General features: G+C 42.0%; 1 protein-coding gene and 1 long non-coding RNA gene across 12 annotated transcripts in view; one reads left to right on the top strand and one right to left on the bottom strand.

The window, feature by feature from the left end:
• The window catches only part of LOC141166004 (pendrin-like), a 254407-nt gene that overhangs the window by 160640 nt on the left and 69879 nt on the right, over window positions 1–23888 (top strand). For 8 of the 11 annotated variants that reach the window (XM_073652189.1, XM_073652192.1, XM_073652200.1 and 5 more), the window contains one exon: window positions 23192–23337. In XM_073652189.1, coding sequence (XP_073508290.1) covers window positions 23207–23337 — 131 coding nt within the window. In that variant the 5' untranslated portion in view covers window positions 23192–23206. Of the gene's footprint in view, window positions 1–17794; window positions 17936–19167; window positions 19214–23191; window positions 23338–23888 lie in introns of those variants that run through there. The other 3 variants (XM_073652193.1, XM_073652198.1, XM_073652199.1) reach the window with 3 other exon arrangements.
• LOC141166006 (uncharacterized) lies at window positions 10159–19768 on the bottom strand. Its single transcript, XR_012251233.1, has 3 exons — window positions 19608–19768; window positions 15274–15366; window positions 10159–10575 (listed from the first exon to the last, which is right to left on the bottom strand). It is a non-coding gene; the product is annotated as an uncharacterized lncRNA (long non-coding RNA).

Below are 23888 nucleotides of genomic sequence, written 5' to 3'. Positions count from 1 at the left end.
TAACCAAGGACTCAAGAAAGCAAAAATGATCTACTTCTATTCAAAATAAATAACAATAAATGGCCCCAGTACAGTGGATACAGACTGCTCGATTCGGCATAAATTAAGAGTTAGAAAACAAAAATAACATGGGTTTCTCTCATTTTACATAACCAACCAAGGTAAAAATGACAGCAGCAAACTGATGCTAGCAGGATGGAAAATTCCATGGATATTGATCCCTTCACACCCTGAAAACACAAAGCCAGCAGTTACCCCAGAAGTGGTCCAACCCTGAGGGTATCTCTGCTCTTCTCAATACCCCTGAGTTTGTTTGGTTAGAGAGGTTATCCAGAATTTCTTTTTACTATGGGCCTAGAAATTAACAGACAGGTAATTGCTAACTACTTGCCTGTTCTACCCGGCGCCAGCTCAGAGCGGTCACTGACCGCTCCTGCTGGCGATTCTGCTGCTCCATGTCAGATGTTTTTATTCCACTTTGTTCTGTTGACGGGTCATGACTTCTGACGTTCTGCTGAGTGAGAACCGGCTGACTGCAGTTATGCATCAGGGAGTTCGCTGTCAATCAGCATGACGTTGGAAGTCATGCCCCATCAACACAGCAGAAGAGAAGCAGTGGAAACCACTGAATTCCTGGAACCACTCCTCTGTGATCATTTTATTAAAGACATGGACCCCATGCTGGTCCAATGTAGTCCATCAAATCCAATGTAGACCAAACTGTAAACCTGCAAAAAGTAAAAGCCCTAGAAAAACATGACAATAAGAAGAATGAAAGAAATCTCATATTGCATTACTTAAAAGGTTCAGAGCTCAGCACAGTCATCAATGTAAGTGCTAGAAGATAACTCAAAACAGAAGTACATATACCATGAATGAAATATACTGTAGGGGATCATTAACAAATGCAATCTCCAGAATGTATTTCCAAACGTTAATGATACATATCAGAAACAAGACAACATATGAACAGCACAAAGGCGCCATCTAATAGAATGGGCCCACAATCCGCTACGGACCCAATAATGCAGCAGAGCGACCAGTATAGTAATAAAATACTAGGTCTGTAAACAGAGAAGGGCAAACAAACAAGAAAAACAATATAATTTCCATAAATGATACTCAATGCACTAAAGCTTATTAGAAGACCAGAGGTAGGGGAGAGGAGGGGTATATACACACATGATGAAAATGGGCGCACATCACATATAGGTACATATGTATATATCAAACTAGCTATCGAACCCGTTCTACGCCCGGGTGGCGAGCATTTTTATTGGTATATGGTCTCCCATGCTGGTATGTGCTGCCCCCCTCCTGATATTTGTGCTGTCCCCATCCTGTCCACACCATCCTATTCTGGTATGCATGGCACCCCTCATCCCCATCCTGGTATGCATGGCACCCCTCATCCCTATCCTGGTATGCATGGCACCCCTCACCCCCAATCCTGGTATGCATGACACCCCTAACCCCCAATCCTGGTATGCATGGCACCCCTAACCCCCAATCCTGGTATGCATGGCACCCCTCAACCCCAATCCTGGAAGGCATGGCACCCCTCATCCCCAATCCTGGTATGCATGGCACCCCTCACCCCCAATCCTGGTATACGTGGCACCCCTCATCCCCAATCCTTGTATGTGTGATACTCCTCATCTTTATCCTGGTATGCATGGTACCCCATCCCTCATCTCTATCCTGGTATGTATGGTATCCCTCATCCTGATATGCATGACACTCCTCATTCCTATCCTGGTATGCATGGCCTCTCATCCGAATCCTGGTATGCATGGCGCCCCTCATCCCCAATCCCGTTATGCATGGCACCCCTCATCTCCAATCCCGGTTTGTATGGCACCCCTCATCCACAATCCTGGTATGCATAGCACCCCTCGTCCCCAATCCTGGTGTGCATGGCACCCCTCATCCCCAATCCTGGTATGCATGGCACCCCTCATCCCCAATCCCGGTATGTATGGCACCCCTCATCCCCAATCCTGGTATGCATGGCACCCCTCATCCCCAATCCTGGTATGCATGGCACCCCTCATCCCCAATCCTGGAGTGCATGGCACCCCTCATCCCCAATCCTGGTATGCATGGCTCCCTCAACCCTAATCCTGGTGTGCATGGCACCCCTCATCCCCAATTCTGGTATTCATGGCACCCCTCATCCCCAATCCTGGTATGTATGGCTCCCTCATCCCCAATCCTGGTATGCATGGCTCTCTCATCCCCAATCCTGGTATGCATGGTACCCCTTATCCCCAATCCTGGTATGCATGGCACCCCTCATCCCCAATCCTGGTATGCATGGCACCCCTCATCCCCAATCCTGGCATGCATGGCTCCCTCACCCCCATCCTGGTATGCATGGCACTCCTCATCCCTATCCTGGTATGCATGGGACCCTCATCCCACAATCCTGGTATGCATGGCACCCCTCATCCACAATCCTGGTATGCATGGCACCCCTTATCCCCAATCCTGGTATGCATGGCTCCCTCATCCCCAATCCTGGTATGTATGGCTCCCCTCATCCCCAATCCTGGTATGCATGGCTCCCTCATCCCCAATCCTGGTATGCATGGCACCGCTCATCCCCAATCCTGGAGTGCATGGCACCCCTCATCCCCAATCCTGGTATGCATGGCTTCCTCATCCCCAATCCTGGTGTGTATGGCACCCCTCATCCCCAATCCTGGTATTCATGGCACCCCTCATCCCCAATCCTGGTATGTATGGCTCCCTCATCCCCAATCCTGGTATGCATGGCTCCCTCATCCCCAACCCTGGTATGCATGGCTTCCTCATCCCCAATCCTGGTATGCATGGCTCCCTCATCCCCAATCCTGGTAGGCATAGCACCCCTCATCTCCAAACCTGGTATGCATGGCTCCCTCATCCCCAATCCAGGTATGCATAGCACCGCTCATCCCCAATCCTGGTATGCATGGCTCCCCTCATCCACAATCCTGGTATGCATGGCTCCCTCATCCCCAATGCTGGTATGCATGGCTCCCTCATCCCCAATCCTGGTATGCATAGCACCCCTCATTCCCAATCCTGGTATGCATGGCTCCCCTCATCCCCAATCCTGGTATGCATGGCACCCCTCATCCCCAATCCTGGTATGCATGGCTCCCTCAATCCCAATCCTGGTATGCATAGCACCCCTCATTCCCAATCCTGGTATGCATGGCTCCCCTCATCCCCAATCCTGGTATGCATGGCACCCCTCATCCCCAATCCTGGTATGCATGGCTCCCTCATCCCCAATCCTGGTATGCATGGCACCCCTCATCCCCAATTCTGGTATGCATGGCTCTGTCATCCCTGATCCTGGTATGCATGGCACCATCACCCCCATCCTGGTATGCATGGCACTCCTCATCCCTATCCTGGTATGCATGGGCCCCTCATGCCACAATCCTGGTATGTGTGGCCCCCTCATCCCCAATCCTCGTATGCATGGCTCCCCTCATCCCCAATCCTGGTATGCATGGCTCCCCTCATCCCCAATCCTGGTATGCATGGCTCCCTCATCTCCAATACTGGTATGCATGGCTCCCTCATCCCCAGTATTGGTATGCATGGCATCCCTCATCCCCAATCCTGGTGTGCATGGCACCCCTCATCCCCAATCCTGGTATGCATGGCACCCCTCATCCCCAATCCTGGTATGTATAGCTCCCTCATCCCCAATCCTGGTATGCATGGCTCTCTCATCCCAATCCTGGCATGCATGGTACCCCTCACCCCCAATCGTGGTATGCATGGCACCCCTCACCCCCAATCCTGGTATGCATGGCTCCCTCATCCCCAATCCTGATATGCATGGCACCCCTCATCCCCAATTCTGATATGCATGGCTCCGTCATCCCCAATCCTGGTATGCATGGCTCCCTCACCCCCATCCTGGTATGCATGGCACTCCTCATCCATATCCTGGTATGCATGGGCCCCTCATCCCACAATCCTGGTATGTGTGGCCCCCTCATCCCTTTCACGCTGTACACCGTGTTGTCCAGAGCCATTTTGCTGAAGACACACTGCAAAAGGCTACTGCTAGGGATGAAAGGAGATGAGCACTAGTCAACCTCCACTAAAACTCTAAAGTCAACAAGGGTAGACAAAATAGGGGGAAATGGCTTAGCTTTAGATGAACTCCAAATGTGCACACGGCCTCAAGCTCCAGAGAGGACGAGGTACAGCTCCTGCTAAGTTTCATAAGTAGAAATTAATATAACCGGCGACGCCCTCTCAGACACACCAGGTATATATACACCCAGGCCAGAGAGCAAATTAGCAAGAGAGAGTAGTCGCTCAGTCCTAAAGACAGCCTCCTATCTAAGCAGCTGTCTGTAATGCCAAACGTGGAGATCTTCTGCAACCCACTGCAGGGCGACTGTCTGTCACCTTTGACACACCCGTGACAATGAATCTTTATACAAATGTACAATGTGTGTAAAGCTGTCAGGGTGTGTACATATATATATGGAGTATGACTGTACTCATGTACAATGCGTGTATAGCTGTCAGTGTGAGTGTAGGGGCACTCATTCAGTAAAAGATGATATAGGTGTTGTGGGATGGGGGTCCATCCACCACCACCCATATCAACCCTCATTGAATGACGGCCCCTCTCACTCACACTGATAGCTATACACATATTCTATGTAAGTATAAGTACTCTGACACAATGTACACAATAAACACATACCAAAATAAATATATACACAGAAAACCTTACTTTACAGATGAGTTGCTGAGTGTAGGTAAAAAGGCTCCATTCTGTGTAGCTGCAGCTTGGATACCCCACCCTTCTATCTTCCCTTACAGCAATGAAGACAGAAGTGTGTGTGTTAGGTGGAAGGAAGGAGGTATTAAGGTGGCAAAGGGAGTTTTATTAAGGTAGTACTACAGAACTCAATGTGTGATGTTAGTCACTACTCACGGATGATTCAAATGTTTCGGGGTCAGATACCAAGAGAGTACATAGAAAACTAAAGGGGAATGACAAAGGTGTAGTCAGGTCAAGGTCCGAGGTCAGAATACCCAGGAGACAACTGATAAGAGCAAAGGGGCTAGGCAAACAGATGGTCAGAATGAGGTCCAAGGTCAAGCAGCAATCAATCAACAAACAGAGAACAGGAATTCGGGCAAACATGTACCACCGAGCAAATGCTACAACTGACAGAGATCTGGGACTGACTGCTTAGCTAAGTAGCTGGGTAATCACTTAAACAGGTAACACCTGAAGGAAGCTCAGCACCTCCCAGTCTCAGATTGGATGGCTGAGCTATCTATCGACAGCTCAGCATGCTCCTGCACTAGACTGGATGACTGAGCTGTCTATAAAAATACTGACAGCTCAGCACGCCCCTGCACTTGATTGGACGACTGAGCTGTCACTCACTGCGTACAAGACACACTGAGCGGAGGAATCGTGACACAATGTAGATGCAAGTACTAACTTAAATGATGCTCTAGACTTCAGCCAAAGTGAATCTGCTCCAAACATACAGAAGCAAGGGGGAGGGCCCATTGGAGGATCCTCCGATGCTCTACTGGGCCAGTCCGACACTGTTTACCATAATATCTCAAAGATACAGGTAATGTCTTATAGAAGATCGATGGTCTACACTTAGAAGAAGACCTGTTTTTAGTGGCATCAAATTTTTGTACACATCGATTCAACACAAAGAAGCTATTCGTCAATTTTTCTTCATGTCCAACAATGATGGTGAGTTCCATTATTTAATTGTGGAACTCTTGTAATTAATGCTTGCTCACAATCTCTTCCAATTTAAAGATCAATTCCTCTCACAGCTGCCGTGCACAGCTAAGGGAGTGATCTGTGTCCTCTCCTATGCTAATTGGTTCCTCAAGCTTTGGGAGAGGAAGATCTTCACTGAACCAATTAACTGAAAAGGTTCAATTCTGAGGTCGCTACATTGACAACATCTGCTGTATTTGACAAGGGTCAGCCGAGGACTTAAATTTTTTTATGACTCATCTAAACCAAAACCAGATGAACATACCCTACAAAATGGATAGAACCAACATTTGAGTTTCTGGATATCCTACAACAGGTGGACAATAGAGTAATTACTCAGACTGATGTCTTTTAGAAACATATATTGGCAAATACACTCCTGCATGCCACTTCCTCAGATCCCAAAAATCTGATAAATGGCATTACTATAGGATAATTTTTATGTATGCGCAGAATCTGCACAGATGAAGAATCTTTTCAAAGAAAAAGCAGAGATCTCAGGATGAGGTTTAAAGAATAATGTTACTTGGTGGACTCTATTCAACATGGCTACCTGCGAGCAGAGAGAACGGGCAGACCCTCACATGGACAAATAAATAATAAGGGGAGATTCATCAGTTCATGCAACTTGATATAGCGTGAAGTCCATGTTATCTTAGCAAGACATTGGATATTACTCTAAGTGGATCCAATACTCAACAAATACTTACCATTATAGACGTCCAAAATTTCAAAATCTGTTTTGACATAATAGAGTGCCCGGCAGAACAGACGTCACATACAGGTGCCTGCACTATCATAGCCTCTGGACACTCATCGTAGAGGCTATATCCCATGTGCATTCATCAGGGTATAGTGCCACTTGTCAATGCAGGAGTCTATGTATGGGGCACCAGAGGGGATATTAGGTGCACTTTTTTACCTTCTCCCTATTCTCCAGCGCCTTTTTCAATGGGCTACATCCAGTACAAAGGATACGAGTGAGACCTTTCTGTTTTTTTTCTTGCTGTGTTGTTGCCATGGGCACCTTTATATTCTATAACATGGGGAAGGGGGAAGGTGGGAAAGTATGTGAATTAAAATATAACTTTTATTAAATAACTATTACAATTAATCAATAAAATAGGTTACTAGTGTCTATTTATTGGAAATATCTAATTGTTATGAGCAGCTTACTCAAAATTGCCGCATTCTTCCAACAAAATTCTCAGTATTGTGATATAGAAAGCAATATAGTTTTATTCAATCATAACCAATGTTCCTCTAATATAAACTGACTATGTAAACCATAAAACCATAGCCAGCATAAATGATATATTCTAATTAAAATTGCTCTACTTTTGAATTATTCAAATTCAATATTCAAAAGAGCTTCATAATTGATTCATAGAGATCTTCAGGACCACGTAACATCGCAGGCCTCCTCTAGTTAAGTGTTCCTCTGTAGGAGTAATCTACTGTTTAGAATGTCCCTGTAGTCTGAGATATATGGGGAAACCACAAGAGACCTTAAAACATGTATTAGGGAACATATTAACAGCATTATTAACTATGAGAAAAATGAAAAAACATGCAAGGAACAAAAAATATTATTTACTCCAACTCCTATTGTCAAACATTTTAGAAACCAACATAATCTTCTGTGGAAAGATCTGCGGGGATGGGCCATATGTCAAATTAAACTGGACATTAGGGGAGGTAATCTTGATTCTGTTCAAAGAAATTGAATGGATTTTTTTAATGAATTTACCGTAGTTAATCCACACGGCCTAAATGAGAATTATAATTTTGGCTGATTTTTGTAGTCGGTATTATTCGTTTTGAACCTTATGCTGGGTCTCATGAGACACATAGGTGTCCTTTTACCATATTAAAATTAATAAGGATAGTATAATTGGATATTACTTTAGAATTGTTATAATATGAACTGATTGTAAATCTGGTCATATTGGTGGAGTTATTTGAAATCTTGGTGGTTGTTCACTATGGGTCATATGTAAAAAAAACATGAATTTGGGTAATTTATGTTGAATGGATCTATATGATTTAAATTAGTGTAGTGTATTTAATTTTATTACATATAATCATTGACTATGACTATTGAACTTAAAGATAAATTTGGATATAATTCTGGATTGATTATTTATCATTCTTAATGTAATACATTTTTAAACCCAATTAAAGCTATATATATAATTTTAATAAACCAATTATAACCTAACATGTCCTCAATTTCACCTTAACACTATCCTGTATATAGTCATCAGAATACCTTCTATACACTTTATGGGATTGCATAGGATTGGTTAACATAAACAACACAAAAACATGAGAAAAAAGGCAAATTGGACATATTTTCACGCAAAATCCCCAAAAATGGGCTGTACAAAATTATTGGCACCTTTCCAAAATTGTGGGTAAACAACTTTGTTTCAAGCATGTGATTCCCGTTCAAACTTACCTGTGGCAAGTAATAGGTGTAGGTAATATGAAAATCACACCTGAAACCAGATAAAAAGGGAAGAAGTTGACTCAGTCTTTTCAGTGTATGTCTTTGTGTGCCACACTAAGCATGGAGAACAGAAAGAGGAGAAGAGAACTGTCTGAGGACTTGAGAACCAAAATTGTTGAACTGTCATGCTTCTGGATTCGAACCCTTAATGCTGTGGTCGGCGTCTCTTTCCGCTGAGCCACAACTGATACACCTTTTCTTTGGGTGTTTTAGTTCTGTTATCTTTATTTTGGGTAACAGGTGTTTTTCATTTACTCTGCTTGTCTGTCCTATCACCTTTTTTGTGCAGCTTTAAATACCTTTCCCTGCTGGTGTTTTCTGCTGGTGATAGACTTTGTTTGATTCATTCACTGTGCTGTAGTTTGTTTTGGTTGCAATTGCTTTGTGTGTGATTCCTTTTCTCCTTAGGGAACTGCTATTCTACTGAAACTAGGAGCTGCTAATGACATTCAGGATAAGCCGAAATCGAGTGGGGGCGCCATTGCATTACCTTAGGGTGCCAACTTCTGCAGTTAGGCAGGGACAGACCAGGGTTAGAGAAGGGTTTTTCATAGTCTGAACAGGGAACTGTCAGGTTCAGATATTTGTCTTCCTGGTTTGGAGATTACCTGTGTGAATGTGCTAAGGCAGTCGTAACAAGAACAATATCAACAATCTCAAGGTTACAAGTCCATTTCCAGAGATTTTGACGTTCTTTTGTCCACAGTGCGCAACATAATCAAAAAGATTAATACATATGGCAATGTAGCTAATCTCCCTGGACGTGGACGTCAGAGAAAAATTGATGAAAGGTTCAAGCTGTCCTGCAGGCTCAGGGTTCATCAATGTCAGTGTGAACTATCTGTCGACATTTGAATGAAATGAAACGCTATGGCAGGAAACCCAGGAGGAGCCCATTGCTAAGCTGACAAAGAGACATAAAAAAGATAGACTGCAGTTTGCCAAAATGTACATGAGTAAGTCAAAATCTTTCTGGGAAAGTGTCTTGTGGAGGATAGGTAAGACCAAGATAGAGCTTTTTGGTAAAAGTCATCATTCTACTGTTTACCAAAAACGGAATGAGGACTACAAAGAAAATAACACAGTAAATATAGTGGAGGTTCAAATATTTTTTAGAGTTGTTTTGCTGCCTCTGGCACTGGGTGTCTTGACTCTGTGCAAGGCATCATGAAATCTGAAGATTACCAAAGGATTGTATTGCCCAGTGTCAGAAAGCTGGGTTTGCATCCTAGGTCATGGCACTTCCAGCCGGACAATGAGCCCAAACATACTTCAAGAAGCAAATGAATGGAAAAGCGCTGGAGAGTTCTGAAGTGGCCAGCAATGAGTCTGGATCGAAATCCCATTGGACAACTGTGGAGAGATCTTAAAATTGCTGTTGGGGGAAGGCAACCTTCAAATATGAGAGACCTGGAGCAGTTTGCAAAAGAAGAGTGGTCCAAATACCAGTTGAGAGGTGTAAGAAGCTTGTTGATGGTTATAGGAAGGAATTGACTGCAGTTATTTATTCCAAAGGGTGTGCAACCAAATATTAAGTTGAGGGTGCCAACAATTTTATCCTGCCTATTATTTTTGAGGTATTGTGTGAAATTATGTCCATGTTTGTAAACATGGCTACCTGACTGGAGGCTCACTGAGAAATTTTACCCACCTCCCACCCTTAGGCCTATTGACCCTGCTGTCATCCACCAAATCATAAATCGAGACAAAATGTTGGTGTAAATTTAGACAAGAAAGTCTAAAAATGCATGAAATTTATAAAACAGCGTGAAACACTATGATAAATATGATACAATTTAAGTCTGACTAGTCTAATCTTTCATTGTCTAAAAGTTAGACACTTTTAATAAATGTTCCCCACCTTATTTAATTTATTCTCTTCAATACAGTCTCTACCATAGTATATTTTTTGTATTTTCGCATTATCAACGTCCTTCCAGTTAATGCAGAGGACATACAAAGGCACTTGACCATTTGCACACATTTAGCATTTCAGTTTTACATTGAAATTAAATTTATTGAGCAAAATATTTTTTTTTCGGCTTTACTAGATATCTTGATGTGAAATCCATTAAAAAATGTTTGCAATCTTCTTACAAAAGTAGATAATACATAACATAATAACTGAATTGAGTAGTTACTGGATAACATTACGATGTCATGATGACCTGTAATTGGGGATAGCTGCAACTGCTTCTTGTAGAACTGAGGCTGCTTGGCTAGGACATTTGGGACAGGCAGTTTGCAAGTCCTTGTTTTACACTGGAACTTGTAGAGATTCCTACAAGCAAGAGGGATTTTCATTAAAAAAGGTAGGTGCTGAAGCATGGACTCAATGTCATACAATGTCTGCAATTTTACTTATATCTATCTTGGAAGAGATGAGTGAATAAATATTGAAACCAGGTCAGCACTCTGTGGCTGCACCACGGGAACCCTAAGAACCACATCCTACTTTCTGGCATCCATGGCCTTTCTTTTGATTAGCTGGCTTTGTACGAAGTCTTGTGTCCTCAAAAGAGGATCAGCATCATTAGGTAGGATGCGGGTTGTAGTGCTCCAATTTAGCGGTCATGGAATACTGACCTGACTACTGGATCACGGTCCTGCGAATCGATTTGCTGAACTCTAGTACTTGGTACTTGAGATATATCATGTTTTTGCTACAAATAAGCTTAAAACCCCTAAAATATACCAATGTGTTTGCTACTTAAAGGGGATTGGTTGCAAGGTTTTTACCATATGAGGTTAGACCACCACCTTTCAGCCCTGATATACAGTATTCTATAATGCTGTATATATGCCCCCAATTCGGCCTGCAAGACAAGAAAAAGACATTTTATTATACTCACCTGCGGGACGGCCCGGTCTGAGGGGTGTCGTTCGTCTTGGTTCAGCGCCTCCCTTCTTCTTGTGATGCCTTCTTGCTTTGTGTGGATGACACGTCGCTACGTCATCCACACAGTCTCCCCGGCATCGCGCTCCTGCGCAGGCGTACTTCTCTGCCATGTCGAGGGCAGAGTAAAGTACTGCAGTGCACAGTCTCCAGAAAAGGTGAAAGAGCCCCGACGCATGCACACTGCTCTGGTCAGGGCAGAGAAGTACGCCTGCGCAAGAGCGCGATGCCAAGGAGACTGTGTGGATGATGTACGGGACGCGTCATCCACACTAAGCAAGAAGGATGGCATTGCTAGATGAGAGGAGGTGACCGACAAAGATGAGCGACGCCCATCAGACCGGACCACCCCCCCCCCCCCACGTGAGTATAATAAAACGTCTTTTTCTCATCTTGCAGGTCGGCTCGGTGGCTTATATACAGCATTATACAATGTTGTATATAAGGGCTTAAAGGTGGTGGTCTTACCTCATATGGTAAAAACCTGGTGACAGGTTCACTTTCAGGAGTGGTGGAAAACTCAGTAACATCCAATATACACTAATGAGTATATTGGATGTTACTGTTTGCTGAGTCAATTTATGCCAGCTATATTATTAAGGTTTTATAGATGTATTGAAATACAGCAAAGTATAATCTTCTGATGTCATTTAATTAATATAGGTCTGTTGTTATAGACATTTCATAGTGTCAGACCAGCGTGACTTCATCTGTAACCAGGCTCTTTATGAATTATTACAAATTACAATACAATGCTCTATCAGACTAAAAAAATAACTGCACTTGTATGCCAGTCCTTGTAAAGTCACCTTATTTTTTAGAAAAATAATGGGGCATATATACCAATATTAATTATGTTTTAGACTTAAAATATGCCAAATATATCATAATGATTCATTTTGTTTGATGAATCTGGCTCATCTTTACACTGTCTACTCTAAGTTTATGCCGTCTATTAGTTGACTTTTTGCTAGAAAATTGAAGCAAAATGTTGGTGCATTTTATTGCCCATGGTGTCGCAAGTTAAGTTACACAACACATACATGCCAAGCCATGCCCCTTTATAGTGAAGCCGCTACCACACCCTCCTGTCAAACAACGTGCAAAAGTGTTTCAAACACTTTGCATATTTACCTTTATCAATCTCTTCCATTATGTTTTCACTAATTGTTTCAAAGATACAATGTTTTATGTGAGGCCTGTAAAACTGATCAATATCTTTCCTAGATTTTTTTTTAAATAACAATTTTTGCATCCAATACTCAAGATGTTCTGACACATTTTTGTAGTGCAATGAGAATATAGGTCACCCTTCATGGAAATATATAGCAAGAACAATTTAGTATTTACTTTACTTCTCCTTTATAATGTAGCATTGCCAGCATAAAGACTATGGACATTTTTTTGTCCTACAAATTTTCATTTAGTATTTTAGTCCATCTAAAAATTAAAAAAAAATCAACTAATGTCCTTAAAGGGGTTGTCAACCTTTGTCAACCACTTTTTTTCTTCCTTACATGAACGCAATTGGAACTAAAAATAATTTTTACAATTGGGTTTCATTAAAAATATTGCACCATTTGCTTCTTATAGCCGCTGTATAACACAGTTTGTTGCTGGCTGCAGAATGAGTTGATGGGGTCAGCCATATTATCTTTATTTTAACAGATGTGTTGAGGGCATGATTTTGTGGCACTGAAACCCAATTGTAAAAATGATTTTTAGCCCCAATTGCATGCATTAAAGTAAGAAAAAAAACCTTCGCGACCTTGCGATTTTCCATTTTTGCATTTTCGTTCTTTGCTTGCCATTATTTTTTTATTTTTTCATCAATATGGCCACTTGAGGGCCTGTTTTTTGAGGGATGAGTTGTAATTTTGAACAACACCAATGATTTTACCATATAATGTTTTGGAAAACGGAGTAAAAAATTCCAAGTGTGGTGAAATTGCAAAAAAAGTGCAATTCCACAACTGTTTTTTGCATTTTTTATTTACCACGTTCACTGAATGCTAAAACTGACCTGCCATTATGATTCTCCAGGTCATTACGAGTTCATAGATACAAACATGTATATGTATAAGTTCTTTTTATTTAAATGGTGAAAAAAAAACTCCAAAAACCCGTAGCGTCTCCATTTTTCTGGATCTGTGGCTTGGTGAGGGCTTATTTTTTGCACGCCGATCTGACGTTTTAATTGATACCATTTTGGGGTAGATACAATGTATTGATCGTCTCTTTTACATTTTATTGCACTGTTGCAGTGACCAAAAAATCGTAGTTCTGGCGTTTCAATTTTTTTTCTCTTTACGCCGTTTACGATTAGAATAATTTTGTTTACATTTTGATAGATTGGGTGTTTCTGAACCCATCGATACCAATTTTTATTTTTATTATTATTCTTTTATTTTGAATGGGCCTAAAGGAGGGTGATTTGAACTGTTATATTTTTTTAATTTATTTTAAAACATTTTTTTCCTACTTTTTATTTGCTTCAATCATCCCCTTAGGAGATTTGAAGCTGCGATCTGATCGCTTGGGCTTCCGCTCTGCTGTGTGTATCAGAAATTCTCATCTACTATGAGCGCCGGCCATGGGGCGGCGCTCATAGCAGACCGGCAATAAAAACCACAACCTGCAGACCCCCGGCTGTCATGACAACCCATCGGCGCCCAGCGATCATGTGACAGGGGCGCCGATAGGCGTGTCTTGTGACACACTTCCGCTGGGCGCGAGTTAAATGCAGCTGTCAGAGATTGACAGTGCCATTTAACATGTTAACAGCCACAGGTCGATCGCTATTCCACCCGCAGCTGCTAGAGGCACATGACAGCTGATCAGATCAGCTGCCATGTGCCAGGAAAGATGCGGGCTCAGCCCCGGAGCCTTCATCAAAGGGAGAGACACAACTTATGACGTACCTATACGTCATAGGTTGTGAAGGGGTTCTACGTCGTGTTAACACCAATTGTACCAACAATACCACTATAAAATGTAGTATAATACCTTCACAACATGACCACATGTGACAACCACATAGCAACTGAATATTACCACCATACTGATCATTAAAATGCAACAACATTATTATATATGACCGGCTCTGCACAGTGCTGCTGGGTTCCAGGTCTTGAGACTGCTCTGAAGTCCACAGCTCTTGAATGAGCTATGTGCACAGAACTGTTTACAGACTCAGTAGACAGTCTATGGGTCCATAGACAGCTCTGTGAGAGTGAATATACAGACCCATAGACTTACTATTGAGCCTGTACACAGCTCTGTTCGCACAATTCAGTCAGGAGCTGCGAACTCCATGCAGACTGTGTACCGGGGTGTTCGCGCCAGGATACAGTGGGCCATGGACAAAGGACATGACCAAACAACTTGTGAAGGAACTATTCTTTACTGCAAACAGCAACTGAGTTCCTCAAACAACAAAAAGGAAAACACAGTAACGTTTCATACACACCTAGTTAGAGTCGACTAGGACCCCTGTGCTGCACAACCTATAGGCCCAGAGTGTTCTACAAAATACACTATAATTTGCCTGTCTATTCATTACCCTCTCACATCCTGACCGATGAGCAGCCATGTATAGCGCCTGTCATATATAAAACCTTTTATAAAATGACTGTTACACTTTAACAAAAACCGCTATACCAAGACTGATATTGCCACAAACTATGACAATATAGTGGTAGATATGAGTTGCTCACCAGTGATATTTGTATCATACAGTGGTGTGAAAAATTGCCAGAACAGGTGTGGCAGTAATCAGGCCTGTGTGTGGCTAGGGAAATAGTACTCAACTTCCTAAAGATGTGATAAACCACAGTTAATTTATGTTTCAAGGAGGGAGGGTGAATCACTTTTTCAAACAGGGCCCTGTAGGTTTGGATTTCTTTTTCCCTAAAAACAAAGACCTTCATTTAAAAACTGCATTCTGGGTTTACTTGTGTTATCTTTATCTAATATTTAAATTTGTTTTGTGATCTGAAACATTTAAGTGTGACAAACATGCAAAAGAAGAAATCAGGAAGGGGGCAAACACCTTTTCACACCACTGTACATGCAGTGACTTACTGCTGACATTCTCTCTGATCATTGTCATTCATTCCCCATGTTCTTCCACATCTGTCCCAGACTAACATTGCAACTTCTTCCATCCACTTTGTTCTGCAGAATGTAAAAGACAGAAATCTTTGGATCAACACTTTTAACCACTTCTAAACAAACTGCATAGTAATAATTTAACTGTCCATTGCTGTACACCAGTTTTGTGTGCCCCACAACTAACAGTAAACCCCTTCTACCTTAACATACTTATAATGCCCTCACAGAGAAGCCATGCCCCCTTTGCAAATTTTTTATTTGTACACTCATAAAGTAATTATGATCTCCTTAGCACCTCCATACAATAATAATGCCCCTTTTGCACTCCCTTTCAATTATAATACTTTTTTGCACCTCTATCAACAATATGCCCTTCTTTGCGCACTCATACAATAATAATGTCCCTTTTGTGTCCCAATGTAATAATAATCCCTCTCTTGTGCCCCTCATACAATAATTGCCCTTTGCACCCCATACATAAATTTTTCCCCATATAATAATAATGCCCTTTTTATTCTCCCATACAAAAGATATGTGACTTTCCTGCCTCCATTAATGATGTCCCCATGATTCTATTTACCATAAAACTAAAAGAAAACTCACAAAGACAAAGAGTGGTCAGATCCTCCCTCTTCTCCCTGAAGCTTGCAGCTGGCGCAGGCGGCGTGATCATGTTACACCATTGCGCCACCTGCACCCAGACGCAGGCTGCAGAGAGAAGGTGAGTTTTTGGCCCATCACCGGGGTGCAGGTAAGGTGAATATGATTTTTGTTAGAGTATGTTTATGCAACCATATTTTCAGTCAAGATAGTGTACTTCTCGGAGAATATGAAAAAACTATTTTATCTAGATGGTATAGAACGCCAGACTTTCGCTTCGTCTATAAATTATCTGACTCAAACAAATGCTGGAGATGTTTAACGCATATTGACTCGTCTTCCCATCTTTGGTGGATCTGGACCAAATTCAACTAATAATCTAAAAGGTTACCAATACCAACTGTAAACTATCACTAAACATGATTTCTATCGCAATGCCCTCCAGAAACTACACATCATCTACTGTAGGCACAACCTGACCACGCATTTATGAAGTGCAGCTAAGGTTCCAATACCAGTGGAATAGACGAGTACCCAACCTCCCTCTCTCTAAACTTAGGAAATCTATGAAGATCAGAATGAGGTGTCAGCTGACAGCTTCATTCTTGCCTAAACTTGTTTTCCCAAAACACTGCTTTCCTCGGGCTACAAAGTTATATATACTAATTCTTATACATCGTCGTTTTACTTTTCTTGTTTTCAGGCTCCTGGTGGCTCGAATCAGTTATTATAAGAAGTTTCTACTTTGAAATGTTGTAACATTTCTTTCAATTCTTTAGTTTAACAAAAGAATCAATTCCTGGACATTAATATTTATGAAAATATGAATTTGTTTCAATAAAAGCAAAATGCAGAGTCGAGCTATGTCCTTTTTATTCTGCTATATCTCTTAGAACAGTGTTCCCCAACTCCAGTCCTCAAGAACCACCAACAGATTATGTTTTCAGGATTTCCTTAGTATTGCTCAGGTGATAATTGCATCACCAGCACAGCCAATAATTCCATCACCTGGGCCATACTAAGGCCATTCTCCTGAAAACATGACCTGTTGGTGGTTCTTGAGGACTGAAGTTGTGGAACACTGCCTTAGAAAGTATAAAAATTGTCATGAAGTTACAGGATCATATCAGAATAAGTATTGGAGTGAAGAGAACTTCACGCTTTGGCAAGACCAGCAAGACTTAACCTTTAATAGATACAATAAAATATATAGACCTTGTCTTTAAAAGTATATGGTGTCTGCAGCCAAAAGTAATACATCATCAGATCTCTTCCTATAGTACCAGGCTGGCATTTCAAGAAACAGCCTGGTAATTGTGCAGCCAGACTATGATTTGTGCAGCTTGTGGTTGGAGCTGCATGAATCTAATGACAGATTCCCTTTAATGAAGGTTGACCAGGCCACTTACTGTAGATATCTGAATATGCCCAGTATACCCTTGAGCATTCATTTTGTGACACTGAGTCAGTACTCATGGGAAAGCCGTGAGACAGGGTAGTCCGAAGGTCCGATACTAGGAGGGCTCGAAGTACAGAGGGGTAAGATAAAGATGTGGTCAGGTAACAGTCTGGGGTCAAATGCCAGGAGGTAAGTCAAGACCAGGCAGTACAACAAACAGATAGAGGCTAAGTCAGATACTTGAAGTCAGAAAGCATCAAAAACAGAAATGATAATCCACACGAAAAGTCACAACAAATTCGAGGTCAGCAACAAGATCAAGAAGTCAGACACAGAGCAAGTACACACACCTAACTGAAGCAAAGCTACATCTGACACTGGGCTGCAGACAACAACCCAGGTAAATAGCTTGCAAAAAATGAAAGATAGGAGGTACCTAGGGAAATGGCCGCATACTAGACCAGATTGAGCCAATCAAAGTGTTGACAGCCCAGCATGCTTCTGCATCAGTTTGGATGACTGGACTGTCACTCACAACACTGACAGTCCAGCACACTCCAGATCCCATAGGGAGCTGTCACTCAAGGCGTCCCTAAGCCACAATTAGATATGAAACCGTGATTTTACATAGAGGTACGTGGAGGCATTGGGGAATCTATAAAAGTGCTAATAATTCTAAATACCTAACACCAGTCTTACCAGTATGGACAGTCCCACCAGTATGTTTTTTTCAGACTACAACTCCTCCAAAACCTATCAGAGTGTGTTAGCTTTAATGTATTTGCACACAGCATCTTTTAGGCATCGTTTGTGAAGCCGAAGATGCTTCAGGAAAATACTGGCAGTGTTTTTTCTGAAGTGTCTTCTTTGATGTATTTGCATTGTTTTTGCAGGAAAGACAGATTTTTTCTTTAATTTCATGTAGAGGATAGTTGCGTCTTCCAAGCATAAGCCTCCTCAAAAATGGTCAGGTCACTTCTTTCAGTAGCTTTACAGATTTCGAAGCCTGAATCCTTGGCAGCTACTGATTGTATATATTCATCCATTCTACATACATCTACTGGTATTAATGATTGAAGGATTAACTGTTGCAGAGGAAATCTATGAAGATCAGAATGCTGGTGTCAACTGACAGGTTTATTCTTACCTAAACTGGTTTTCCAAAAACGCTGCTTTCCTCAGGCTATAGGGTCTATGTATTCTGATTCTTATACATTCTGGTTTTACACCTCTCAGTCTAAGGCTCCTGGGTGCTGGAAACAGTCCGGTATAGTAATAAGCTTTACTTTGCAAATGTTATAAATATTATATTATTATATTATACTGGCAATTGTCTGTATTTACCAAAGAATTAGTTCTGGAAGATTGATATGTATGAAAATATACATTTATATTAATATAGGCAAAAAGAAAAGTTTTTTTTTAATTCTGTTACATCTCTTAGAAAATATAAGAATTATCATAAAGTTACCTGAACATATCAGGATAAATTTTGTAGTGAAGAGAATTTCATATTTTTAACACTTTATGCTACAAGAGTCTCAACTAATTATTTTTCTGGAAACGTATTCACATCACTGTTGTGTTTAAATCCTTATGACAAAAGTAGACTAGTCTGCAGCGCTATTCTTGCTGATGAAAGTTGCTGGGATAAATGTTTTTTTAAAAATGTAGATGATAGGACAAACATATCTACTTGTATGAATTTCCCGTGAAAATATTGCAGCTACATGAGAAAGCATGGCACACAATGTGACCTCTGTCTACTCATTACACTCTTGATCTTCCATTAACTCTTATATCAACAATATCAAAGTCCCAGAAAACCCCTTTAAACAATTTTCTGTATATTTACACATTTGACCTGTACATATATTATGAGGACCTAAATAATGTTGCGTATATACAAAAGTAAGTGTATGTAGGACCACAAAAGATGCATTTCAGCATTGACTTTGCACCCGTCTGTTAGCTATTTCTATGGTTAGTATTGATTTAACAACGTTTGTTGTAATAGTCTGTAACATATATTTATATATCCGCTACTCATGTACAATCTTTAGATAATGCTTACATAATAAACGTAATGGAAGTTTATGATATCTTGAAATTTATTGGTGAAAACAGTGACACCTAGAGGCTAAAATTTAAAATTGCTGTTCTTAACTGTTACGAAAGCTCTGGTAAGTTGTAGTTATATTAGTGTTTATTTAAATCTTAGATATATCCATTGAGGATACCTATATACCTATTGTGCCAAATGGCCAAAAATAGGTAATCGGACACTGTTAAGAGTTTTTTTTACCTTCTGTACACATAAAAATGGTTCCGATCCATCCTTAGGGGATTCTCCTCCTGATTATCGCTTGTTTGAAGGGGCCATGACACTCGTGCAAGTGCTGCAGCTTCCTCAACATTTACTCCTCTGGATACCTACACACCATTGACTTAGCTGTGACTGTGGTTGGTATTGCAATGTTACCACATTGAAGTAAACAGAGCAACAGTGCCACCACCAGGAGGGTCGCTAATAAGCATACAGACTTTAGGCATACAGAGCAGTGCAAGCATTGAATAGATTGCAGTGCTTGCATCAATGTCTCAGTCCCTTCAAATCTCTTTAGTGGAGATAAAAAAAAAAAACATCAGCCAAGCTAAAATTAATAAATGTTTATTAATGAAAAATACAACCATGGTAAAAAACACATAAAATGTGCTTCAGTAATTATGAAGTACAGAGCAGAGTCAAGAAGGACAAGACCTGTGTGGGAATCAGTCAAGATGAACACCCCTTGGAAGAAGCTGTGCGCGAAACGTGAGTCAGGGGTGTTCTTCTTGGCTGATTCCCACACAGGTCTTGTCCTTCTTGACTCTGCTCTGTACTTCATAATTACTGAAGCATCAGTCACTTTTTACTTAGCTTTTCTTTAGTATTTTTGCTATCTCTAATATACATCACAATTTCTCAAGTTGTACCTGCATAGAACTCATAGAAATTCATTCCATGGTCTATTCTCATGAAGCACTGGGTTTATTATGCTGCTTTTATGCTTTGATATCCTTTTGGAATTTGCCATTTGGCATTCTTTTTTTCTGAAGATTTATTGTTATGCTAACTGCATATTTATTTACTTACTAATTTAATAATTCTTTTGTGATTGATGATTAGCTGATGTCACTTTGGCAATTGGGCACCCTATGTGGCTTCAGCCTTCTGTTTGACATCCTCCTTCTGTTTGACATCATAATCAACACGTTTTCAAGTCCCATATACAGCGCAGCACATAGAGAGGGATTCATGCTCTTCATTCCTTTATTAGCACAAAGACAGGTGTAGCTGCAAATTGGAAGAAATGATATAGCATTACTTATCAAGGTAGTTGTGAGTCCAGCTCTAGGTTGAGGTAAAAGAATTGTTAGAAAGCTCAGCACGATCAACCCGTTTCCCTCTGCTTGTTTCCTCACTCTGCTCCTCACTCCTTCTACACTACCCCCTCTTTATAGAGTATTATATGTGTGTAATGTAATGCACATGCCCGGACTGACTGGCGTGTGCATGATTAGTGATTCCACTGTGCCATGAACCAGAGAGTACCTGGAGGGGCGTAACTAAGTATCTGCCTGATCCGACCAAGGTCGCACGACGGCATACGACGCCAGTGCATCAGGGAGGAACCGGGCAGAGGGACCAGGTGCTACTCCAGGTCAGACCCCGGACACGGCTGTTGACCCACACCAGGGAATACAGGAACAGGCAGGCTAGAGCGCAGGCTGGGTAGGGTCCAGTGCAGACTGGGAGACAGGTTCAGAGCCGCAGATGCGGTAATCAAGCAGAGCAAAGCGAAACCGCAGGTGCGGTAGACAAGGCTGAGCAGAGCGAAACCGCAGACGCGATAGACTAGGCCGAGCAGAGCAAAACCGCAGACGCGGTGGACAGGGCCGAGCAGAGCAAAACCGCAGACGCGGAAAACAAGGCTGAGCAGAGCGAAACCGCAGACGCGGTAGACAAGGCTGAGCAGAGCGAAACCGCAGACGCGGTAGACAAGGCTGAGCAGAGCGAAACCGCAGACGCGGTAGACAAGGCCGAGCAGAGCAAAACCGCAGACGCGGTAGACAAGGCCGAGCAGAGCAAAACCGCAGATGCGGTGGACAAGGCTGAGCAGAGCAAAACCGCAGACGCGGTAGACAGGGCTGAGCAGAGCAAAACCGCAGACGCGGTAGACAAGGCTGAGCAGAGGAAAACCGCAGACGCGGTGGACAAGGCTGAGCAGAGAAAAACCGCAGACGCGGTGGATAAGGCTGAGCAGAGCAAAACCGCAGATGCGGTGGACAGGGCTGAGCAGAGCAAAACCGCAGACGCGGTAGACAAGGCTGAGCAGAGCGAAACCGCAAGTGCGGTGGACAAGGCTGAGCAGAGCGAAACCGCAAGTGCGGTGGACAAGGCTGAGAGGGCAGGAACCGCCAGAGCAGTAAGTAAGACAGGACAGAGATAAATCGCCGAAGCGGTAAACAAAGACAAAGCAAAGGGGACAGGGCTCTGTTCACACGGAACAGACTGGAAAAGAAAGGCAGAACCAGATACACACAAGGTACTTGCAAAGAAGTAGCAAAAGGACTCCAACTCACAAACGGAAGTACAATGACAACGAGTAGAAGTTAGGTGCAGGTTCAGACTCTAGAGAAAAAGGGAGCAAACGGACATAAAGACAAAACAAATAGGAAGCTAGGAGACAGTTCAGACAAGAACAGTTAGTGCAACAAAATGCAGGAACGAGCCTAGGTAAAGCCAAGTGCTGGTTCAGACACTGCAGAAAAAGGGAGCAAACGGACATAAAGACAAAACAGGTAAGAAGCTAGAAGACAGTTCAGACAAGAACAGTTACTGAAGCGAGATACAGGAGCGAGTCTGGGTATGCGGCCCCCAGAGGCAGAAACGAACAGGCTAGGAGCGTGTTCACACGGGCCTGGAAATACAGCCTCCAGGAAAGGCAGAAAGACAGTTGGCTAGAGTGCACAGACAGGACACAGTTCAGACACGGGAACTGATACCGCAAGGCAGGAAACATAGACAGGACCTGGCACATCAGTGACAAGAAGCCAACTGACAGAACAAGATGCTCAGGCATGGATTCCAAGGAGGAGCTGGTTTAAATACCAGGTGGCAGACAGCAATAGGCTGAGGACGCATTAGGGGTGTGTCTGCAGCAGCTACAAGAAACAGGAAGTTCGGCGGGCGTCGCCCTAAGCAGCCAGAGCAGAGCAAAGCAGAGATTATGGAAAGAAGCCAAAGTGGCAGTCTGGACTTGAAATCAAGAGCGCGCTCTTGCACAGTGGGAGATGGACCACTATGCAAGGACGCCGCCAGGTATGTTACATGTAATGTGTTATGTGACACCTCTCTGAGCTGCCAATCTGTTGTCTTGATCCAAACGGAGTTGAGCTGCTTTTTTTAAAAAGTGGATGGTGAGTTCAGGAGGCACAGTGAAGAAGAAGAAGTAGCTCATAAATGGAGACAGAAGCAGATTTCTCTGAGAGGATATATAACAATGTTTTTTATATTCATTTGTATTATTGATTTATGCAAAGTTTAATAAAACTACAGTTACTATTTAAATCTGTTAACAAATCTGTTTACATCTGTCAAAGTGCCTATAATAGTCTCTAGAGAAGGAGGGGAAGCTGGAGGTGGAAATAGGCAGGGTATACAATAAGAAAAAGCTAAGGCTTCTAATGCAAAGGAAAAAACTGCTAAAATTGCAGAATACAAGATCTACTATGGCCACAAATAGCACTATTCCTCATGTATATACCCATGACAGGTTATACTAAAAAGTGATATGAATGAGCAGTTACATGTTAAGTGAAAGTCTTATTGTGTGTCATTCACAGGTGATAAAAGACAGGATGGACGTGCCTGTGTGTGAACAGTATCATGTATCTCGAACCATATACTCTGAAACAACTTTCCAAGAGGAAAATGAGAAGACAGAACTTGTACAGAAAAGTATTTCACAAAAAATAAAAAATAACTGCAGGTTGAAAATAAAATTCTAAAATAATTTTCTTAATCACAAGTTTTCTGTTTTTATGTAAGATGGTTGAATTTGCATAAAACTAATGTAACTCTAGAACTTATTCTGAGCTCTAAATTTGTATTCTGCCATTAGAAAAGATATTATCTAGGAGAGGCTTACTGTAACTATTCCAATTCAGACGAATTACTTAGAAATCTGATTCAATCTGCTGAATATGAGCAAGGGTCCTACTGCTGACCATTGTGACCAACACTGTTGGCAGTTTTTGAGCCGAACAGAAATAGATACAAAAAAGAAAAATATCTGTCTACCAGAAAAAAAGATTAAGGGGCCGATCCATCAAAGTGTTTATGCAAATTATTTTGGCATAAAACACTTTGAAAAGTCACAATTTTTTTTCTTAACACAGTGTCGTGCAAGAATTTTGCAACGTTTTAACATTTTCACTCGAGATTTAGCCAAGTCCGGCAAAATGAGCAGAGAGGAGGAGGAGCAAGACAAGTTGTGACATTAAAACATGGCAGGAGTGTCATTTCTAGCGAGGCGCACTA

This window comes from Phyllobates terribilis, unplaced genomic scaffold (genome assembly GCF_046119375.1).
Source record: "Phyllobates terribilis strain yellow unplaced genomic scaffold, ASM4611937v1 Scaffold_11__3_contigs__length_659146591, whole genome shotgun sequence".
NCBI lineage: Eukaryota > Metazoa > Chordata > Amphibia > Anura > Dendrobatidae > Phyllobates > Phyllobates terribilis.
The sequence above is the reverse complement of the archived record's forward strand: the minus strand, read 5'-3'. Positions and strand labels throughout refer to the sequence as shown.